The 20,507-nt window shown below is 43.4% G+C and overlaps 1 protein-coding gene across 1 annotated transcript in view; it reads left to right on the forward strand.

The window, feature by feature from the left end:
* raver2 (ribonucleoprotein, PTB-binding 2) overlaps positions 1-20,507 on the forward strand; it is a 76,945-nt gene that overhangs the window by 10,976 nt on the left and 45,462 nt on the right. The window contains exon 2 of the mRNA XM_062998168.1: positions 4,740-4,806. Within this exon, the coding sequence (XP_062854238.1) occupies positions 4,740-4,806 (67 nt within the window). The remainder of the gene's footprint in view (positions 1-4,739; positions 4,807-20,507) is intronic.

Raw genomic sequence — 20,507 nt, forward strand, 5'->3', positions numbered from 1 at the left:
CCCTTGAGCAAGGCTCTTAACCCTCTCAGCTCCTGGGGCATTGTACAATAACTGACCCTGTGCTCTGACCCCAGTGTTCCAAAGAAGCTGGGACACGCGGAAAAAGAATTTGCTTATACGTGTACAGTAATGCGAGCGTGTCTGATCCAACTGTGCAAACCGTACAGGATGTGTTTAAATCTTTTATGAAGAGGTAAAGAGTTCCGATGGCGCCGGCTGGGGTAAAAGACTTAGCGCTGCTCGATAGAGGCTAAAATTATAATCACTATTATTCATCTAGAGCTTCCTCAGTAAACACAAATCATCTGGAGCCCTGTTGGCACCAAAGGAGGTGATTTTTTTAACGTTTTTAGAGGGTCTTTGGTGGGTCTTTAGATGTGTTTTAAGGCGGAAAGTTGCCTAAAGTTGAACTTTGCTCAGTTTTTATGTGCCGTTGACTCTCTAGGTGTCGCCAACGTTCGCAGATTTGATCGGCTCTGCCATCTGGCAGGCTGGGCACCTACATGAACAACGATTGGCTGTTGTTCATACAGGGTGGGAGCCAGATGGGAATTCCTCCCCTGCTGGCTGGTTGATGTCGCTTGCACACAGTCGAGGGATAATGCGTTGTTCAGGGTGTGGCTTACCGTACACAAAGCTGATCCGCATATGAACTCGCCTTGTGCAGTTGAAAAGATGCAGTCAGTATTGCACACATATTGCACCCCTCAACCAGGGTGGGGATCAAAATCAGTAGATCAATCACGTGGTCAGTACGGCTGCTGTGTACGGTGTGTGTATTTAAAAGGAAGCAGGAAAACATCCGTGGTGTGTGTGTGTGGTGTGTGTGTGGTGTGTGTGTGTGGTGTGTGTGTGTGTGTGGTGTGTGTGATGTGCGTCTATGTCCTGCTGATAAAGATCTGCGCATTTACATGTGGATTCTCATTTACATGTTTTACATGTCCACAGTTTTTATACACCTGTAAGAACACGCACACTGTGTATCCAAAAGTATGCGGACACCCGACCATGAACTCGTTTTCCGTTTGATGGACGGTGTGAGGGAAAGACCTGGCTCACAGTGGACGTTCCAAATCATCCCAGAAGTGTTCAGTAAAGTTAGGACCTGTTTCTCTTTATTGAAAGGGTCAAACCAAACCATGATCAGGGTCACAGTGGGTCTGATTCACAGGGCGAAAGGTGGAAAACACCTTGGACAGGTCACCAGTCCATCACAGGGCAAACACACACACACACACACACACACTCACACTCATATCTAGGGGGACTTGGGTATCTCCATTTAACCTGACTGCATGTATTTGGACTGTGAAACCCACACAGACACGGGGAGAACATGCAAACTCCACACAGAAAGGACTCGGACTTCCTGAAAGGACCGTCTGGGAATCGAACCCAGGACCTTCTTGCTGTGAGGCGACAGTGCTACCCACCGAGCCGTCTTCTAAGAGTTTGAAAGCATTTCATGTATTTAATAGAATTGATTTTATACTCATGTTAGCAATGGCAAAAACACCTCAACTCAGGAAGGGGTGTCCACATAATTTAAGAATGATCGTATCCGCCCCCTTGAGCCACTTTTATTAGCCGTTTTCATGCTTTTGGCACAACTCTGGTTGGATCTTTGACCGCTGACCGCTCCACTCGAGGAGGATTGGTGAGACGAACTACAGTAAGTTTGATTGTGTGTTGGGATGGACGTGACTGTTTATGCTGTCCTTTCATTCAGTCACGTGGGCGGAAAGGTGGGTTGGTGGGTAGCACTGTCGCCTCACAGCAAGAAGGTCCTGGGTTCGATTCCCAGGTGTAGCAGTCCGGGTGCTTTCTGTGTGGAGTTTGCATTTTCTCCTCGTGTCACAGCACAAAGACGTGTTAGTAAATTGGAGACGCGAACTGATTTTTTCAGTTCTTTTTTCGTTTGCGTTTTCCCCCAATTTTGCTCCAAATGTAGTCATATCCAGTTACCCGATCACATTTTGCTTTCTCTCTACTGTTGCTGACCTCCACTCTGACCGAGAAGGGCCGTGACTGACACACGCCCCCTCCGACACGTAGGCAGTAGCCGGCTGTCTGTTTTCACCTGCAGCAGTTGGGTTCGTACGGGGCTCGGTTTCACGTATGGAGAGTCACGCACCGATCTCCATCATCGCCCAATCGTTGTCCGTATAGGTGCCCAGCCTGCTGGTAGCAGAGCTGAGATTAGAATTTAAGTAAGTTTGAGATGTCAGCTCTGGTGCGTTGGTGTGTTTTGCCGTGACGATCACCTTAGAATCATAATAAATAAACAAACAAACATTCAGTCATAAAATGGCTCTTACAAGCGTATGCAAACTTTTGACCTTAGGTCAAAATACGTGGTATGTAGTGTGCGTGTGTGTGTGTGTTGTGTAGAAGGTTGCAGAAGACGAGCAAACGCTTGCTAATTGAAGCTTGAAGCCTCGTGGCTTTAACTTTACTGTGTGTAAAAGTGCTGGACTCGAAGTAAAGCTGCAACAGGAGTCCCTGTCATCACCCTGATCATCATATCATCACACACACACACACACACACACACTGGGCGTGATGCGTCAGCTGGCGTGAAAGTCGAGTCGTCTGTCAGGACGTGCTATAATTTAATGCCCCCTTTTTATAATCACCACATAACACGGGGTGTTTGTTACACCCAGGGCAACAACACTGAGGAGCGGCGGATATAAACGTACGCGCGTTGTGTTTCATGCGGTTGCCATATAGTACTCGAACCCCCTATTATTCTGCACACTTAAAATCAATACTGTGGGAGGAAACCCACGCAGACTCCACACAGAAAGGACCCGGACCGCCCCACCTGGGGATCGAACCCGGGACCTCCTTGCTGTGAGGTGACAGTGCTACCCACTGTTCCGCCCAGTCATCACTTAAGCAATAGAACACGAGAGGGAGTGTGTTATCGCTCATGCCTGCGACCAAATCACAGCCGTGATGTTATTATACACGACCTTAAGTGTTCTATTGCTTTTATACAACAGTTTTTACAAAATAAAGAAAGAAAATAAATCAAAGAAGCCCTGAATTTCATAATAAATATGCTTTTATATTGACAATACCTTCCGCCAAAAAAGTAGTTCCACAACGAATATAAAGTTTAACACTACAAAGCAGACATCCCAAGTTGCAAAAACTCATTTCAGGGAGGTAAGAACAACAAGAAGAAGTCAAGAACCTCCAAAGGGAAAAAAAGAAATAAAAAACCTCTCACACACACACCAAAGGATTATGGGTGATAACAGAACTCTTAGGAGCTGCTAACTGGGCTATTAAGCTAACTGTTTGCATTACAAACACATTAATGTTTCCTACATAGTGCACTAGATTGTGTATCAGATTGCGGATTTATGTTTCCTACACAGTGCGCTAGATTGTATATCAGATAACGGATTTAAAACGCGATCGGGAATAAAGTCGGTGTCGCCTGCGTGCGCGTTTGTGTGCATGAAGTTTGTCATTACTGGCAACGTGTCGGCGGAGTAATACAGTTGTGGTGTGAAAAGGCCGTGCTGTTATCACCAATATCAGCACGGTTAGAACGCTTCTCAACCAATCAGATTGTAAGGTCGGAACTAACTGTTGTATAATTATAAATTAAATGATAGAATAAATGAACCTACGATACACAGCACAGCTCCCTTAATAGTTGAATGTAAACCTGGAACATCGAGCGACGGTGCGAGGCTTCATGTTCTGTCTCAAATATGAAAATTCTCGTCCGTGTTTTGACCCCCCCGTAGAATTGGTTGTTTGTTTTCCAAACAAACTTTACGCTTCCACATCATGGACGTTTTGACTAACCGATTGCTAACTGAATTGCCGTAGGAACGCTAGGGCGGCTCTTAGTGCAGATTAAGCGGTAAACGTGAGGCACACAAACATTAAGCATCGAACAACAAAGCAAACTGTATTATTAGACGGGGAACGGCTCGTTTCATGGTCCGTAAATTAGGTAGGGTCTAAACGCCTAACAGGGTTTGTGTGCCTAATAAAGAGGTCAGTAACTCTAAACTGTATTTATTGCTGCTGCTCGTCATGACCATGTTGGTGTCATTACAGTGATGAGACCGGTCCATCACCCAAACACAAACTTATCATTAGAGGTCCTTTTCCATGAATCTGTAAGGTGAGGAGGTGCAAGAGAACAAACATACTCACCGAGTTTATCTTCATGTTAAGTGTTAGGTGTGTAGATATGATCCAGATTGGGTTTAGGTATAGCCCAGGCCAAAATCCCAAACATTCTAACCAGATGCAATGGTGGCTTGGGTGTAGTAACGTTCAGTGTTCACACTGAAAGCTCATTTCAAAATGTTTTTGGTCAGTTACCCTTTAGAAAGTCCTTCAAAGGGCAACCTTCATGTGTTACTGGTTGTTATTAAATGAAACGTACACTACGCAATATCGTTTCTGTTAACAACACTTAGTTCCGGTGGGTAGAAGGTCCAGGGTTCGAGGTCCAGCTGGAGCGGTCAGGGTCCTTTTTATGTAGCGTTTGCATGTTCTTCCTACGTTCATGTGGGTTTCCTCTGGATGCTCCGGTTTTCCTCTCACAGTACAAAGACATACAGTCAGGTTACCTTTCTGCCAGTGAATTGCACCCACTGCGACCCTGACCAGGATTAAGCAGTGGTAAAATGAACGAATGATTAATAAATGATTATAGGGCTGCAGTTGTTTTAACTCACCCCCCTCGCTCTCATGTTTTACAGGAGGTTCATGATCTGCTGCGTGACTACGAGCTGAAGTACTGCTTCGTGGACCGGAACAAAGGGACAGGTAATAATTATTATCATTATTATTATTATTATTATTTTCTTTACCTGCAGCTCTTACGCTCCTTATAGCTCGGCGCTCTCAGTCTCAGACGTCAACCCGCGGGCGGCTAAACCTCCGTCTGCCCACGCCGTCTGATTCCACGCTCGTACCTGCCAGTCTGAAAGACCTCCGCACTTGAGGAGCGATTAATGAGCGACATTTTTATCTCGGGTTCAGCTTCGTACCACGCTAAGTGCTGGACTTTACGTAACGCCTGCATTAGCGAGGCTGCTCCGCTTTCACCCACTCGGGTTTATTTTTTACCCAGCGTTCCTCCTTTTCAGGAAATAGCGGCGGGCATCGAAGTGTCACTGGCGCACGCTGCTGTCTAGACCCCACAGCACGAGACCACGTCCAGATCTGAAATATCAGAGGGTCGTAAAGCGCTGCTCATGTAGCCGGCGTCCCCACCCCCTCTAACTAGTCTCGTTGGGGTTTTGTCAATTCTGTATGTGTGCCAAACACGCTATCACACGCTAGGAACGTCAGGTGCCTATATAGACCATTATCGGCTCGTCCGAGTGTGGAAATGCTGGAAAGAATCCTCATAACTGCTGCAGTTACGACCTCTGCTGGCTGATCGATGGCACTGCACAGTGAGACGGGGGATAATAGAGATCGGTGTGTGATACAGATCTCCATATGAGAATACTGCACACGTGTCAGGGGGCGTAGGCATATCTTGATGCCACCACCTTCATACTTTACAGTTGGTACAGTGTTCCTAGAATCATCTGAATCATTGTGCTGGATTTTTACGTTTTATTTCATCTGCCAAAAGTGCTTTCTGTCCTCTCTTTTCCTAGTGGATTATTAAACTGAGTACTGAGAGCAATGTTACCGTGTTTGTGCTCTTTATGGTGTTTATGGTGTTTATGGTGTTTATGTTGTTTATGGTGTTTATGGTGTTTATGGTGTTTATGGTGTTTATTATGGCTGTGCAGGTTGGCTGTGTTCACCAGGCTCACATTTTAATATCATCCATAAATATTTAATAGCACTTAACATTATGTATAATGAGGGGGCGGTGGGTAGCACTGTCACCTCACAGCAAGAAGGTCTTGGGTTTGATTCCCGGGTGGAGAGGTCCTCTGTGTGGAGTTTGCATGTTCTCCCTGTGTCCTTCCACAGTCCAAAGGTTAATTGGAACACACACACACCAAAACACACAAACACACACACACACTGAAACACACAAACACAGAGTGAAACACACTATGTAACACACAAACACATACACACACACTAAAATACACACTGAAACTCACACACACACACAGAAACACAAACACACACACTAAAATACACACTGAAACTCACACACACACACACAGAAACACAAACACACACACACACTAAAATACACACTGAAACTCACACACACACACACACAGAAACACAAACACACACACACACTAAAATACACACTGAAACTCACACACACACACACAGAAACACAAACACACACACACACTAAAATACACACTGAAACTCACACACACACACACAGAAACACAAACACACACACACACTAAAATACACACTGAAACTCACACACACACACACAGAAACACAAACACACACACACACTAAAATACACACTGAAACTCACACACACACACACAGAAACACAAACACACACACACACTAAAATACACACTGAAACTCACACACACACACACAGAAACACAAACACACACACACACTAAAATACACACTGAAGCTCACACACACACACACAGAAACACAAACACACACACACACTAAAATACACACTAAAACTCACACACAGAAACACAAACACACACACACACTAAAATACACACTGAAACTCACACACACACACAGAAACACAAACACACACACACACTAAAATACACACTGAAACTCACACACACACACAGAAACACAAACACACACACACACTAAAATACACACTGAAACTCACACACACACACAGAAACACAAACACACACACACACACTAAAATACACACTGAAACTCACACACACACACAGAAACACAAACACACACACACACTAAAATACACACTGAAACTCACACACACACACAGAAACACAAACACACACACACACTAAAATACACACTAAAACTCACACACACACACAGAAACACAAACACACACACACACTAAAATACACACTGAAACTCACACACACACACACAGAAACACAAACACACACACACACTAAAATACACACTGAAACTCACACACACACACAGAAACACAAACACACACACACACTAAAATACACACTGAAACTCACACACACACACAGAAACACAAACACACACACACACACTAAAATACACACTGAAACTCACACACACACACAGAAACACAAACACACACACACACTAAAATACACACTGAAACTCACACACACACATAGAAACACAAACACACACACACACTAAAATACACACTGAAACTCACACACACACACAGAAACACAAACACACACACACACTAAAATACACACTGAAACTCACACACACACACAGAAACACAAACACACACACACACTAAAATACACACTGAAACTCACACACACACACAGAAACACAAACACACACACACACTAAAATACACACTGAAACTCACACACACACACAGAAACACAAACACACACACACACTAAAATACACACTGAAACTCACACACACACACAGAAACACAAACACATACACACACACTAAAATACACACTGAAACTCACACACACACACACAGAAACACAAACACACACACACACTAAAATACACACTGAAACTCAAACACACACACAGAAACACAAACACACACACACACTAAAATACACACTGAAACTCACACACACACACAGAAACACAAACACACACACACACTAAAATACACACTGAAACTCACACACACACACAGAAACACAAACACACACACACACTAAAATACACACTGAAACTCACACACACACACAGAAACACAAACACACACACACACACACTAAAATACACACTGAAACTCACACACACACACAGAAACACAAACACACACACACACTAAAATACACACTGAAACTCACACACACACACAGAAACACAAACACACACACACACTAAAATACACACTGAAACACACACACAGAAACACGAACGCACACACACTGAAACATACACACACAAACACACAGTGAAACACACACACACACACACACATACTGTACACTGAAACACACACACACATACTGTACACTGAAACACACACACACATACTGTACACTGAAACACACACACACATACTGTACACTGAAACACACACACACATACTGTACACTGAAACACACACACACACACACACACACAGTGAAACACACACACACACAGTAACACACACACACACATACTGTACACTGAAACACACACACACACAGTGAAACACACACACACACACAGTAACACACACACACACACATACTGTACACTGAAACACGCACACACACACACTAAAATACACACTGAAACACATAAACACACTAAAATACACACTGAAACACACACACACACACACACTAAAATACACACTGAAACACAAACACACAGAAACACACAAACACACACACACTGAAACACACATACACACACTAAAATACACACTGAAACACATACACACACTAAAATACACACTGAAACACACACACACAGAAACACACAAACACACACACACACTGAAACACACACACACACTAAAATACACACTGAAACACATACACACACTAAAATACACACTGAAACACACACACACAGAAACACACAAACACACACACACTGAAACACACACACACACTAAAATACACACTGAAACACATACACACACTAAAATACACACTGAAACACACACACACACTAAAATACACACTGAAACACATACACACACTAAAATACACACTGAAACACATACACACACTAAAATACACACTGAAACACACACACACACTAAAATACACAGTGAAACACATACACACACTAAAATACACAGTGAAACACATACACACACTAAAATACACAGTGAAACACACACACAAACACACGGTGAAACACACACACATACTGTACACTGAAACACACACACACACACACTAAAATACACAGTGAAACACACACGCAGTGAAACACACAAACACACTGACACGCACACACACACATATGTATATATATCAGTCTCAGTCGTTGACCTGTCTCATGTTTATATATATATATACTATTGCTACTACATATATATATTCGTACCCATATCTGATATTATACTTTATATTTGTATTTCTATATTTGTATATATTGTTCATAAGCATCTATTTGTTATTACTTTTTACTATTATTATTTTCAGGTTCAGTTTTAGTCTGTGCCATGTTGCCACTTGCACATTCTGCCATGTACATCTTCTTGTATCACCCACCCCGTTACTTACACTACATTTTTTTTTACTATACTGTTACACCCCGCTAACATGTTATGTATTTGTATTAGTTTTTATGTATATAAGGGGTGTCCCAATACTTTTGTCCTTATAGCGTATGTGAGACAGAAAGAACTCCTTGCTGTTTATAGCAGTGCACTGATGTTCCCTGAGCTGTTTGGCAGCAGTGAGGGAATTCCTCCTCCTCCTCGTCCTCCTCCTCCATGTCATTGTTAGAAGGTACGCTTTTATAAATGCCTCTCGGCTGAAGCATCCGACTGCCAAGGCCTGCCAGTGTAGGGTGGCCTTTCAAAACCAAAATAGTGACAATGCGAGCTCTTATTTCAGGGAGTTAAAAATGAGTTCGGCGTCGGTCAGAAGAACCGACTGTGCCGACCGAAGCTTTCACGGCTCGCGCTGTCGTTCCTGATGATTTCTGAACAGAAGAGCAAGCTGAGTGTATGTAAAGCTTGTGTGGATTCTGGGTAGTGCTGTTGCCTCACAGCAAGTAGGGCCTGGGTTCGACTGCCTGTCTGCTTGGGTTTACTCCCACAGTCCAAAAACATGCAGTCAGGTTAACTGGAGATACTGGAAATTGGTCTTGAGTGTGTGTGTGTGTGTGTGCCCTGTGATGGACTGCCGACCTGTCCGGGGTGTTTCAATTCATCAGACCCAGTGCCATTGAACAGTGTGTGTGTGTGTGTGTGTGTGTGTGTGTGTGTGGCTCCATCGTCTCAAATACCAAACAAGGCTAGATGAGATGAGGACTCGATGAGGCGGCTGCTTACCATCAGACTTTGTAAATGTTTGGACTGTTCCTGGTATGTTTGGTGCACAGCCTCGTTACTTTAGGTTCTGTAGTACTGAGCCTGACTGTGTTTACTTCAGGTGGATTTAATTCATTATTAATTTTTAATAAATGCGAATGTAAAATGCAACATCATTAGCCTTGCATCAAGCAGGTGGAGAAATCCTCCAGCTCTATTCTCCAGTCCACCAATGAACCAACACAGCCACACAGCAGCCCAGTGCTTCTTAGGTTAGGGATTCGATTCTTTAAAACAGGATTCAGTAGAAGTACGAAGATCAATGGTTGCTAATGGATCGGGAATGGCTCAAGGGGCGCAGGGCGCTACTCTGACCAACTACCTCCAGCTACTCAGTCCACCAATGAACCAACACACAGCAGACCAATGCGTCTTCCTCTGGCCTGTTTAAAATAGTGAACAAAGGAATCATTTAGGGATTTGATTCTTTAAAATGAATCGGGTTGATTTAAGCCAAAGTTGAGAACAGCTCAAGAGAGAGCTCTATTTAAATTAGTGCAGGACGCTACACTGGTCGACTACCTTACCGACTCAGCTTTGGTCAAACGATTTGGACTGGTCATTTTATTTTATAGGCCGTTATACTGTATAGGTTGCTGAGTCATAACCTACAAGTGGAGAGAGGCAGTTTTGGAAATAGTAGTGGCCAGTCCTCCAGCTACTCAGTCCACCAATGAACCAACACGCAGCAGCCCAATGCTTCTTAGGTTAGGGATTCGATTCTTTAAAACAGGATTCAGTAGAAGTAGGAAGATCAGTGGTTGCAAGTGGATTGGGTTGCTCAGGGAGTGCAGGACGCTTACACTGGTCGACTACCTTACCGACTCAGCGTTGGTCAAACGATTTGGACTGGTCATTTTATTATATAGGCTCGATTTAGGCAGTTATACTGTATAGATTGCTGAGTCGTAACCTACATGGTGGACAAAGGCAGTTTGGAAATAGTTGGGCCAGTCCTCCAGCTACTCAGTCCACCACTGAACCAATGGATCTGGTTGCCTTTATCAAAAGCCGGGAACTGCTTGAGAGACGCTACACTGGCCGACTACTTTACCGTACCTTGTCAGACTGGTCACCGGTCTATTATTATATAGGCCCGATTTAGGCCGTTATATAGGTTGCTGAGTCATAACCTACAGTTTCATAACAGGCAGTTTTGGAAATAGTAGGGGCCAGTCCTCCAGCTACTCAGTCCACCAATGAACCAACACACAGCAGCCTAATGCTGCCTCTTTTGGAAACAAAGGATTCAGAAAAAGAAAAATGAATCAGTTAGGGAGTCGATCAGTGTTTGCTAATGGATTGGGTTGCTTATGGCAAAAGCCAATAACAGCTGAAGAGAGAGCTCTATTTAAAGGCGTGTGGGACGCTACACTGGCCGACTACCTTACCGACTGAGCTTTAGTCAAACGACTCAGCATCAAACTGGTTGCCAGTCTTTTATTATATAGGCCCAATTTAGGCCAGTACACTGTATAGGTTGGTAAGTCATAATGTACAAGGTGGACAAAGGCAGTTTTGGAAATAGAAGTGGCCAGTCCTCCAGCTACTTAGTCCACCACTGAACCAACACACATCAGCCTAATGCTGCTACCTCTGGCCTTTCTAAAAGGGAACAAAGGAATTAGAAAAAAAAGAATCGGTTTATGTAGAAGTTAGAAGAATAGTGTTCGCTAATGGTTTTGGTTGCTTAAAGCCCAAAAAACAAGAACGTCTCATGTGAGAGTGCTCTTTAAAGGAGTGCAGGACCCTACACTGGTCGACTACCTTACCGTACCTTATTGGACTGGTCACCGGTCCTTTATTATAAAGGCCTGTATAGGTTGCTGAGTCATAACCTACAAGATGCAAGCATTAGCTGCACAAAGGCACTTTTGGAAATAGTCGTGGCCAGTCCTCCAGCTACTCAGTCCACCACTGAACCAACCTAATGCGTCTCCCTCTGGAAACAAAGGAATCATTTAGGGAGTCGATTCTTTAAAGCAGGATTCAGTAGAAATAGGAAGATTTCTCCGAGTGCTCCGGAAAAAGGGAAAAAATTATTTTGGCTTTGGTGGAGAATCTGGAATTGTGGGTAATCATCTTTAATGAGCCTTTCACACTGATGAATTTTCTCTTGTAGTGATTTATTGAATGCGCAAGTGCTGCTCTTCAAAAAGTCACTGGAGAATGTTTTCAGAAAGCAGCTTGCTGTGACTCACGGCATGCTGGGGGGGGTGTTTGTGGGGGGGGGGGTAGATGAAGCTCATTTGCCGCAGTGCTGCCTTGTACACCGAATTACCACAGTTTAGTCTTCATCACCGTCTTTCACAAGCTTTCTGAAATGTTTAAATGAAGACGATGTAGAGCGTCGGTTCTTAAGACTTTTTAAGGTTTTTAACCCCCCTCCTTCTCAATAAAAACTGGTCAAGTCTCACGACCCCCGTCTTTCCCAACCCCAAACTACTGATTAAAAGGTGAGGAGAGGAAGTAAACACTGAAAGAACTGTACAGGTTTATAAACCTGTCTGGAATGTCTCGTTTTTTAAGATGACTTTTTATTTAGACATTTATACTGACTCCAGATGGCATCACTCTGAGGTTCATGGGTTGATGGGTACACCAACTTCTCCAAGCTTCTCCACCATGGCAAGGTAGCAATCCCAGGAGAAGATCATGTCTAGTGCTTATTAGTAAGGCCCTACCTGTGCAATATGCAATTGGGCTGCTGTATATTGGCTCACTGGTGGACTAAGTAGCTGGCATGCAAATATGCTCACTCACTCTCGCTCACTTTCTTAACCGCTTATCCAGTCAGGGTCGGGGGGGTGCTGGAGCTTATCCCAGCTTTTCAATGGGTGCAAGGCACACACCCTGGACAGGGCGCCGGTCCATCGCAGAGCAGACACACACGCACACACATTCACCTACAGGGCAAATCAGTGTCAGAGCATGCAAACTCCAAACAGAAAGGACCCGGACCGCCCCGCCCCGCCTGGGGATCGAACCCAGTACCTTCTTGCTTTGAGGCAAGACCCATCATGCCACCCCTGCAAATATACTGTGAAATACTGGTTAATCTGCACTGTGAGGCGTCCCAGCAATCCTACGGCAATTCAGTTAGCAATCGCTTAGTCAGAAGTCTAAAGCAGGTAACTGAGTTTGGAAACTAATAACCAATTCTGTCAAAACACAGAGGAGTATTTTCATATTTGAGACGGAACATGAAGCCTCGCACCGTCGCTGGATGTTCTAGGTTTGCATTCAACTATTAAGGTCGCTGTGCTGTGTATCGTAGCTCATAAATTAAATGATAGAATAAATGAGTGCACATTTCCCCGTGAATGTAGCAGTAGTTTCAGTGGAGTGTTATTGTTTACTGTGTGTGTGTCAGTAGGAGAATCTATGAGGGCATGAGGAAGGTATGCACAGTGTTCTGCTTTGCCAGTGCGCCAACAATGGCAATTAGAGCCGAACAGTGCGGCTTTTGTTCGCTCAGTGTTTTCTGCTACTGAAAGCTTCACGCTCCACATTAAACACACAGCCACCGACATCAATACAGTTTTTGATTTAGTGTCTTTGTAGTCGTAGATCAAAGCGTCATCTGGGGTCCTGTGTTTACGGCTGAGGGTTCTGCTACAGCTGTTAGCATCGTACATGTGAAAGAACCGTTGTATTTTTTTGGACGTACGTCGACCAGGCATAACATTATGAGCACTGACAGGTGAAGTGAATAACACTGATTATCTCTTCATCACGGCACCTGTTAGTGGGGGGGGTATATTAGGCAGCAAGTGAACATTTTATCCTCAGAGTTGATGTTAGAAGCAGGAAGAATGGGCGAGCGTGAGGATCTGAGGGCCAAATTTTGATGGTTGGACGACTGGGTCAGAGCATCTCCAAAACTGCAGCTCTTGTGGGGTGTGTCCCGGTCTGCAGTGGTCAGTATCTATCAAAAGTGCTTCAAGGAAGGAACAGTGGTAAACCAACGACAGGGTCATGGGCGGCCAAGGCTCATTGAAGGCTGGTCCGTGTGGTCCGATCCAACAGATGAACTACTGTAGCTCAAACTGCTGAAGAAGTTCATGCTGGTTCTGATAGAAAGGTGTCAGAATACACAGAGCATCACAGTTTGGTTTTAGGAAGGTGGTCATAATGTTATGCCTGATCGGTGTATTGTATATTGTAGAGCTGCAACTAATGATTAGTTGTTTATTTATTTACTTATACAGTATTTATTAAAATCAAAGGCTAAGCGCCCAGGTTCTATGGGTCAGCTGGGCGCCCCCTAGAAGGCACAATTGACGACTGGGTGGACAAAGCCTGGACTAAAAAAAGGGCGGGGTCTTCCACACTGTGTAAGGACCCTGGTTAGTAGTCCGAGGCGCCTGTACAGAAGTGGAGGAATGTGGAGATCAGTGTGTAACTCTCCATACATGAGACCGACCTCACACACATAAGAAGGGTTTGGTGGGAGCTCGTGTCAGGAAAATATATCCTCTTTGTACGACATTGGGGTCTCCAGAAGCTAAATTAGGCGACAAAGTAAATAAAGCAAATAAAGAGTGCAAGAAAGTAGGAAAAGTTGAAGAACAGCAGCTTGTTTAGTAAGTTATTAATTATTCACTAGACTGAATAGTTGTCTGACACCCATTGAGTCCTTATGCTGAATAAAAACAACCTGGTACTTACACGACAGAAAGACTGATGATGGACTTTATAAAAGCGTATTTTGACAGCTGTCAGACCCCCACAATAACCAGCCTTCATGGCTTAAAAATGTTGATTACTGGCACCATCAACTCTTCATCAGGAACTCACGACACAGACCTCTTTTACCGCAGCGCTTAGTAAAATGTCGCAGATCTCGGGAGGCTATAATTATCGGAGCGTTTTCATAATCTGTCCAAACTGAATGTCCAAATTGTCTGAATGGCCAAAACCAGTGGTGGAATTATTGGATGAATCTGATCTACAGATTTTTCAGTACATGAAAACCAGATATGAGGGAGAACATCAGACCCCAAAAAGAACATGAGACCCAGAAATGGAGGACATCAAATCCCAAAAAGAACATCAGACCTCAAAAAAGAGGGCATCAGACCCCAAAAAGGAGAACATCAGACTCCAAAAAGGAGAACACCAGACTCCAAAAAGGAGAACTTCAGATTCCAAAAAGAAGAACATCAGACCTCAAAAACTAGCACATCAGACCCAAAAAGGGGAACATTATACCCCAAAAACAAGATCAGACCCCAAAAAGAACATCAGACCCAAAAAGGAGAACATCAGACCTCAAAAAGGAGATCATCAGACCCCAAAAAGGAGAACATCAGATCCCAAACAGGAGGGCATCAGACCCCAAAAAGGAGAACATCAGACTCCAAAAAGGAGAACATCAGACTTTAAAAAGGAGAACATCAGACCCCAAAAAGGAGAACATCAGACTTTAAAAAGGAGAACATCAGACCCCAAAAAGGAGGACAGGAGGGGCATCTGTGGTTCGCTGAAGTGCAAGCAAAGCCAGTGGTGGAATTATTGGATGAATCCGATCTCCTACAGATGATTCTGTACACAAATAGGCGTGTTTGAGTACAGGCGCTCATCAAGGGCTCGATGAGGATGACGAGGATGAAGAGGACTGATGGATCCATTAGCGGTTGGAGGTTCTCGTTGTCCACTTGAAGCCAGTGAGGGCCTTTTTGGCGGAGTGTGTGGGATCTCGACAAGCACTCGCGTCAGTGAGTGATCCTGGGAAAGCGGGAGATGGTCATTAATGGAGGCAGGAGGAAGTGTGGGTGGAAGTGGGATGAAGGTCTGCATGAGTACCACGACTGCTCCATTATCACAGACCTGCTGCACTGGAGTTAATGGTGCTGCTGTTACACTAGTATATGGATAGGTGTGTGTAGGGGCCTGCCAGGGTGGTAACGCCCCCCTAGATTTGCCATAGGCATGAGTAGGGGGGCTCTCTGAGCTGAAACAAACTGAGAACAAATTCAGTCCATCGACAAAGCTACCATCAGACCCAATAAAGGAGGCTATCAGGCACCAAATATGAGGGAATCAGACCCCAAAAAGAAGGACATAAAACCCCAAAAAGAAGAACATCAGACCCCAAAAAGGAGGACATCAGACTTTAAAAAGGAGAACATCAGACCTCAAAAAGGAGAACACCAGACCCCAAAAAGGAGGACATCAGACCTCAAAAAGAAGAACATCAGACCCCAAAAAGAAAAACAGACTTTAAAAAGGAGAACATCAGACTTTAAAAAGGAGAACACCAGACCCTAAAAAGAAGGACATCAGACCTCAAAAAGGAGAACATCAGACTTTAAAAAGGAGAACACCAGACCCCAAAAAGGAGGACATCAGACCTCAAAAAGAAGAACGTCAGACCCCAAAAAAGAACATCAGACCCAATAAAGGAGGACATCAGACCTCAAAAAGGAGGACATCAGACCTCAAAAAGACGAACATCAGACCCCAAAAAGAAGAACATCAGACCCCAAAAAGAAAAACAGACTTTAAAAAGGAGAACATCAGACTTTAAAAAGGAGAACACCAGACCCTAAAAAGGAGGACATCAGACCTCAAAAAGGAGAACACCAGACCCCAAAAAGAAGAACATCAGACCGCTAAAAGAAAAAGAGACTTTAAAAAGGAGAACACCAGACCCCAAAAAGGAGGACATCAGACCTCAAAAAGAACATCAGATCCCAAAAAGGAGAACATCAGACCTCAAAAAGAAGAACATCAGATCTCAAAAAGGAGAACATCAGACCTCAAAAAGGAGAACATCAGACCTCAAAAAGGAGGGCGTCAGACCTCAAAAAGGAGAACACCAGACCTCAAAAAGGAGAACACCAGATCTCAAAAAGGAGAACACCAGACCTCAAAAAGGAGAACACCAGACCTCAAAAAGGAGAACACCAGACCTCAAAAAGGAGAACACCAGATCTCAAAAAGGAGAACATCAGCCCTCAAAAAGAACATCAGATCCCCAAAAGGAGAACATCAGACCTCAAAAAGAAGAACATCAGATCTCAAAAAGGAGAACATCAGCCCTCAAAAAGAACATCAGATCCCAAAAAGGAGAACATCAGACCTCAAAAAGAAGAACATCAGATCTCAAAAAGGAGAACATCAGACCTCAAAAAGGAGGGCATCAGACCTAAAAAAGGAGGACATCAGATCCCAAAAAGGAGAACATCAGACCTCAAAAAGAAGAACATCAGATCTCAAAAAGGAGAACATCAGCCCTCAAAAAGAACATCAGATCCCAAAAAGGAGAACATCAGACCTCAAAAAGAAGAACATCAGATCTCAAAAAGGAGAACATCAGACCTCAAAAAGGAGGGCATCAGACCTAAAAAAGGAGGACATCAGACCTCAAAAAGGAGAACATCAGACCTCAAAAAGAAGAACATCAGATCTCAAAAAGGAGAACATCAGCCCTCAAAAAGAACATCAGATCCCAAAAAGGAGAACATCAGCCCTCAAAAAGAAGAACATCAGATCTCAAAAAGGAGAACATCAGACCTCAAAAAGGAGGGCATCAGACCTAAAAAAGGAGGACATCAGATCTCAAAAAGGAGAACACCAGACCTAAAAAAGGAGGACATCAGACCTCAAAAAGGAGAACACCATACCTAAAAAAGGAGGACATCAGACCTCAAAAAGGAGAACATCAGACCTCAAAAAGAAGAACATCAGATCTCAAAAAGGAGAACATCAGCCCTCAAAAAGAACATCAGATCCCAAAAAGGAGAACATCAGCCCTCAAAAAGAAGAACATCAGATCTCAAAAAGGAGAACATCAGACCTCAAAAAGGAGGGCATCAGACCTAAAAAAGGAGGACATCAGATCTCAAAAAGGAGAACACCAGACCTAAAAAAGGAGGACATCAGACCTCAAAAAGGAGAACACCAGACCTAAAAAAGGAGGGCATCAGGCACCAAAAAGAAAAACAGACTTTAAAAATGAGAACACCAGACCTTAAAAGGAGAACATCAGACCTCAAAAAGGAGAACATCAGACCCCAAAAAGGAGGACATCAGACCTCAAAAAGGAGAACATCAGACCCCAAAAAGAAAAACATCAGACCTCAAAAAGAAGAACATCAGACCCAATAAAGGAGGGTATCAGGCACCAAATAAGAGGGACTTAGACCCCAAAATAGACGGTTCTTCTCACTGAGAGGCGATAGTGCTACCCACCGAACCCAGTGTCGCCCCTACCTAGAGCAGCCAAAAGGAATCCTCGCTTTAATGATTTAAAATGATTACAAAGGTTCCTCACCACTGTTCCACTTCCTGAGGTACTGAGGTGTGATGATGCCTCCTTTGATTGTGGCTCCATTCTGCTGAACGTCCTAAATGATCTGAGGTAAAACTGAACAGTTGGAGTCGTCAGCGTCAGGGTTCGAGCTTTTTCTTCCCTCTCACCCAGCGTTCAGCTCCACACACACGAGCACAATAGATCTGATTAGATCTCATCAGATCTCATTAGATCTCATCAGCGCTCATTACAGCGGGTGTGAAAGATCACGGCGTGTGAAACACCCCAGATTTCACAATTCTTCTGCGTAATGGATGAGAAGAATGATGCAGATGCATCTCCTCGTCCTCGTTAGGGGCTTTTAGACCTCGTTAGCGCTGACATGTCGGGCACGCCGCTCGAATCGTCTCGGCTAACGGAGGTCAGTGTAAACTGCTGAACCGACACCAACCGTCACCAACGTCTGGGGGGCGTCTGATTATGACCTGTTAGGTCACGTAACTGGTGTAAACCAAAATCTTTGGGTCTGTCTTGGATACAGTGTTTAGTGTTGGGGCCTGACGTTCTCTGATGTTCTCCCTTTTGGGGTCTGATGTTCTCCCTTTTGGGGTCTGATACCCTCCTTTTTGGGCACTTACACCCTCCTTTTTAAGGTCTGATGTTCTCCTTTTTGGCATCTGATTCCCCCATATTTGGTACCTGATACCCTCCTTTATTGTGTTCGATGGTTTTCTTTTTGTGATCTGATGTTCTCCTTTTTGGGGTCTGATATTCTATTTTTTGGGGTTTGATGTTCTCCTTTTTGGGGTCTAACGCCCCCCTTTTTGGGGTCTGATGTCCTCTTTTTGGTGCCTGATAGCCTCCTTTATTGGGTCTGATGTTCCTTTTGGTGCCTGATACCCTCCTTTATTGGGTCTGATGTTCTTTTTGGGGTCTGATGTTCTCCTTTTTGGGTTTGATGTTCTTTTTGGGGGTCGGATGTTCCTCTTTTATTGGGTCTGATGTTTTCTTTTTTGGGGTCTGATGTTCTCCCTTTTGGGGTCTGATGTTCTCCTTTTTGGGGTCTGATGTTCTCCTTTTTGGGGTCTGATGTTCTCCTTTTTGAGGTCTGATGTTCTTGTTTTTGGGGTCTGACGCTCTCCTTTTTTCAGGTCTGATGTTCTTGTTTTTTGGTTCTGATTCCCTACTTTTTAGGGTCTGATGTTCTCCTTTTTGTGATCAAATGTTCCTCCTTTTTGGGGTCTGATGTTCTTCTTTTCTGGGATCTGATGTTGGGGTTCATGTTTTTGTGGATATGGATGTGATCTTATTTCTACTAAACATTGGTTGCAGGACCGTAAAATTCTTGTACACTATTTATTTAATATAATAACATGATGAGAACCAAACGGCTGCTGAATGAACCCTGATATACGCTGATCTGAAGCTAAACGTCGTGACTCCTGCACCACAGAAATTCGTCTGTCTGCCGGCGTGATAATTTAGCGTCTGTGTCTCGCGGCAGACGAATTACAGGCTTCAAACCGCTTCAGTAAAGTTTCGTCCTCCTCCTGCTCGCTGCTGCAGAAGAAACAAAAAGACAAAAGCTGTAATTAAATCTCTGTTTTGTGATTTTAAACGCCCACCGTGAGCTCGTCTCCGGCTAATTGCAGTCGAAGTGCGGGATTAAGCTGTTTGAGAAGCTCGCAGACCTGCTTATTTATTTTGTGGAATAGAAATGCTTATTCGAGCTTTATTTATTGTTGCCAGCTCAGAAATCTTCGTACACGGTGCGTTCTGAAGACGGAGGCTGAAGTGGGAGGGAAGGAATGTGGATGGTTTTGGATTGTTTGTTGTTTGATTTTATGATGTTTCTATTTTTTTCCACTTTTTCTGATTTTCAGTTCTTTTTTACTATTTTATTTATCAATTTTTTTCTTATTTAATTAATTAATTTATTATTATTTATTATAATTATTTTTTATTTAGTATTATTTAATTTATTTATTTAGTATTATTATTATTATTTATTATTATTATTATTATTTATTAAAATTATTATTATTTATTTTGTTTATTTATTATTTAATTAATTGTTTTATTTATTGTTTATTATTATTTATTTTTTATTTATTTCTTTATT

This window comes from Trichomycterus rosablanca, chromosome 6, assembly GCF_030014385.1.
Source record: "Trichomycterus rosablanca isolate fTriRos1 chromosome 6, fTriRos1.hap1, whole genome shotgun sequence".
Taxonomy (NCBI): Eukaryota; Metazoa; Chordata; class Actinopteri; order Siluriformes; family Trichomycteridae; genus Trichomycterus; species Trichomycterus rosablanca.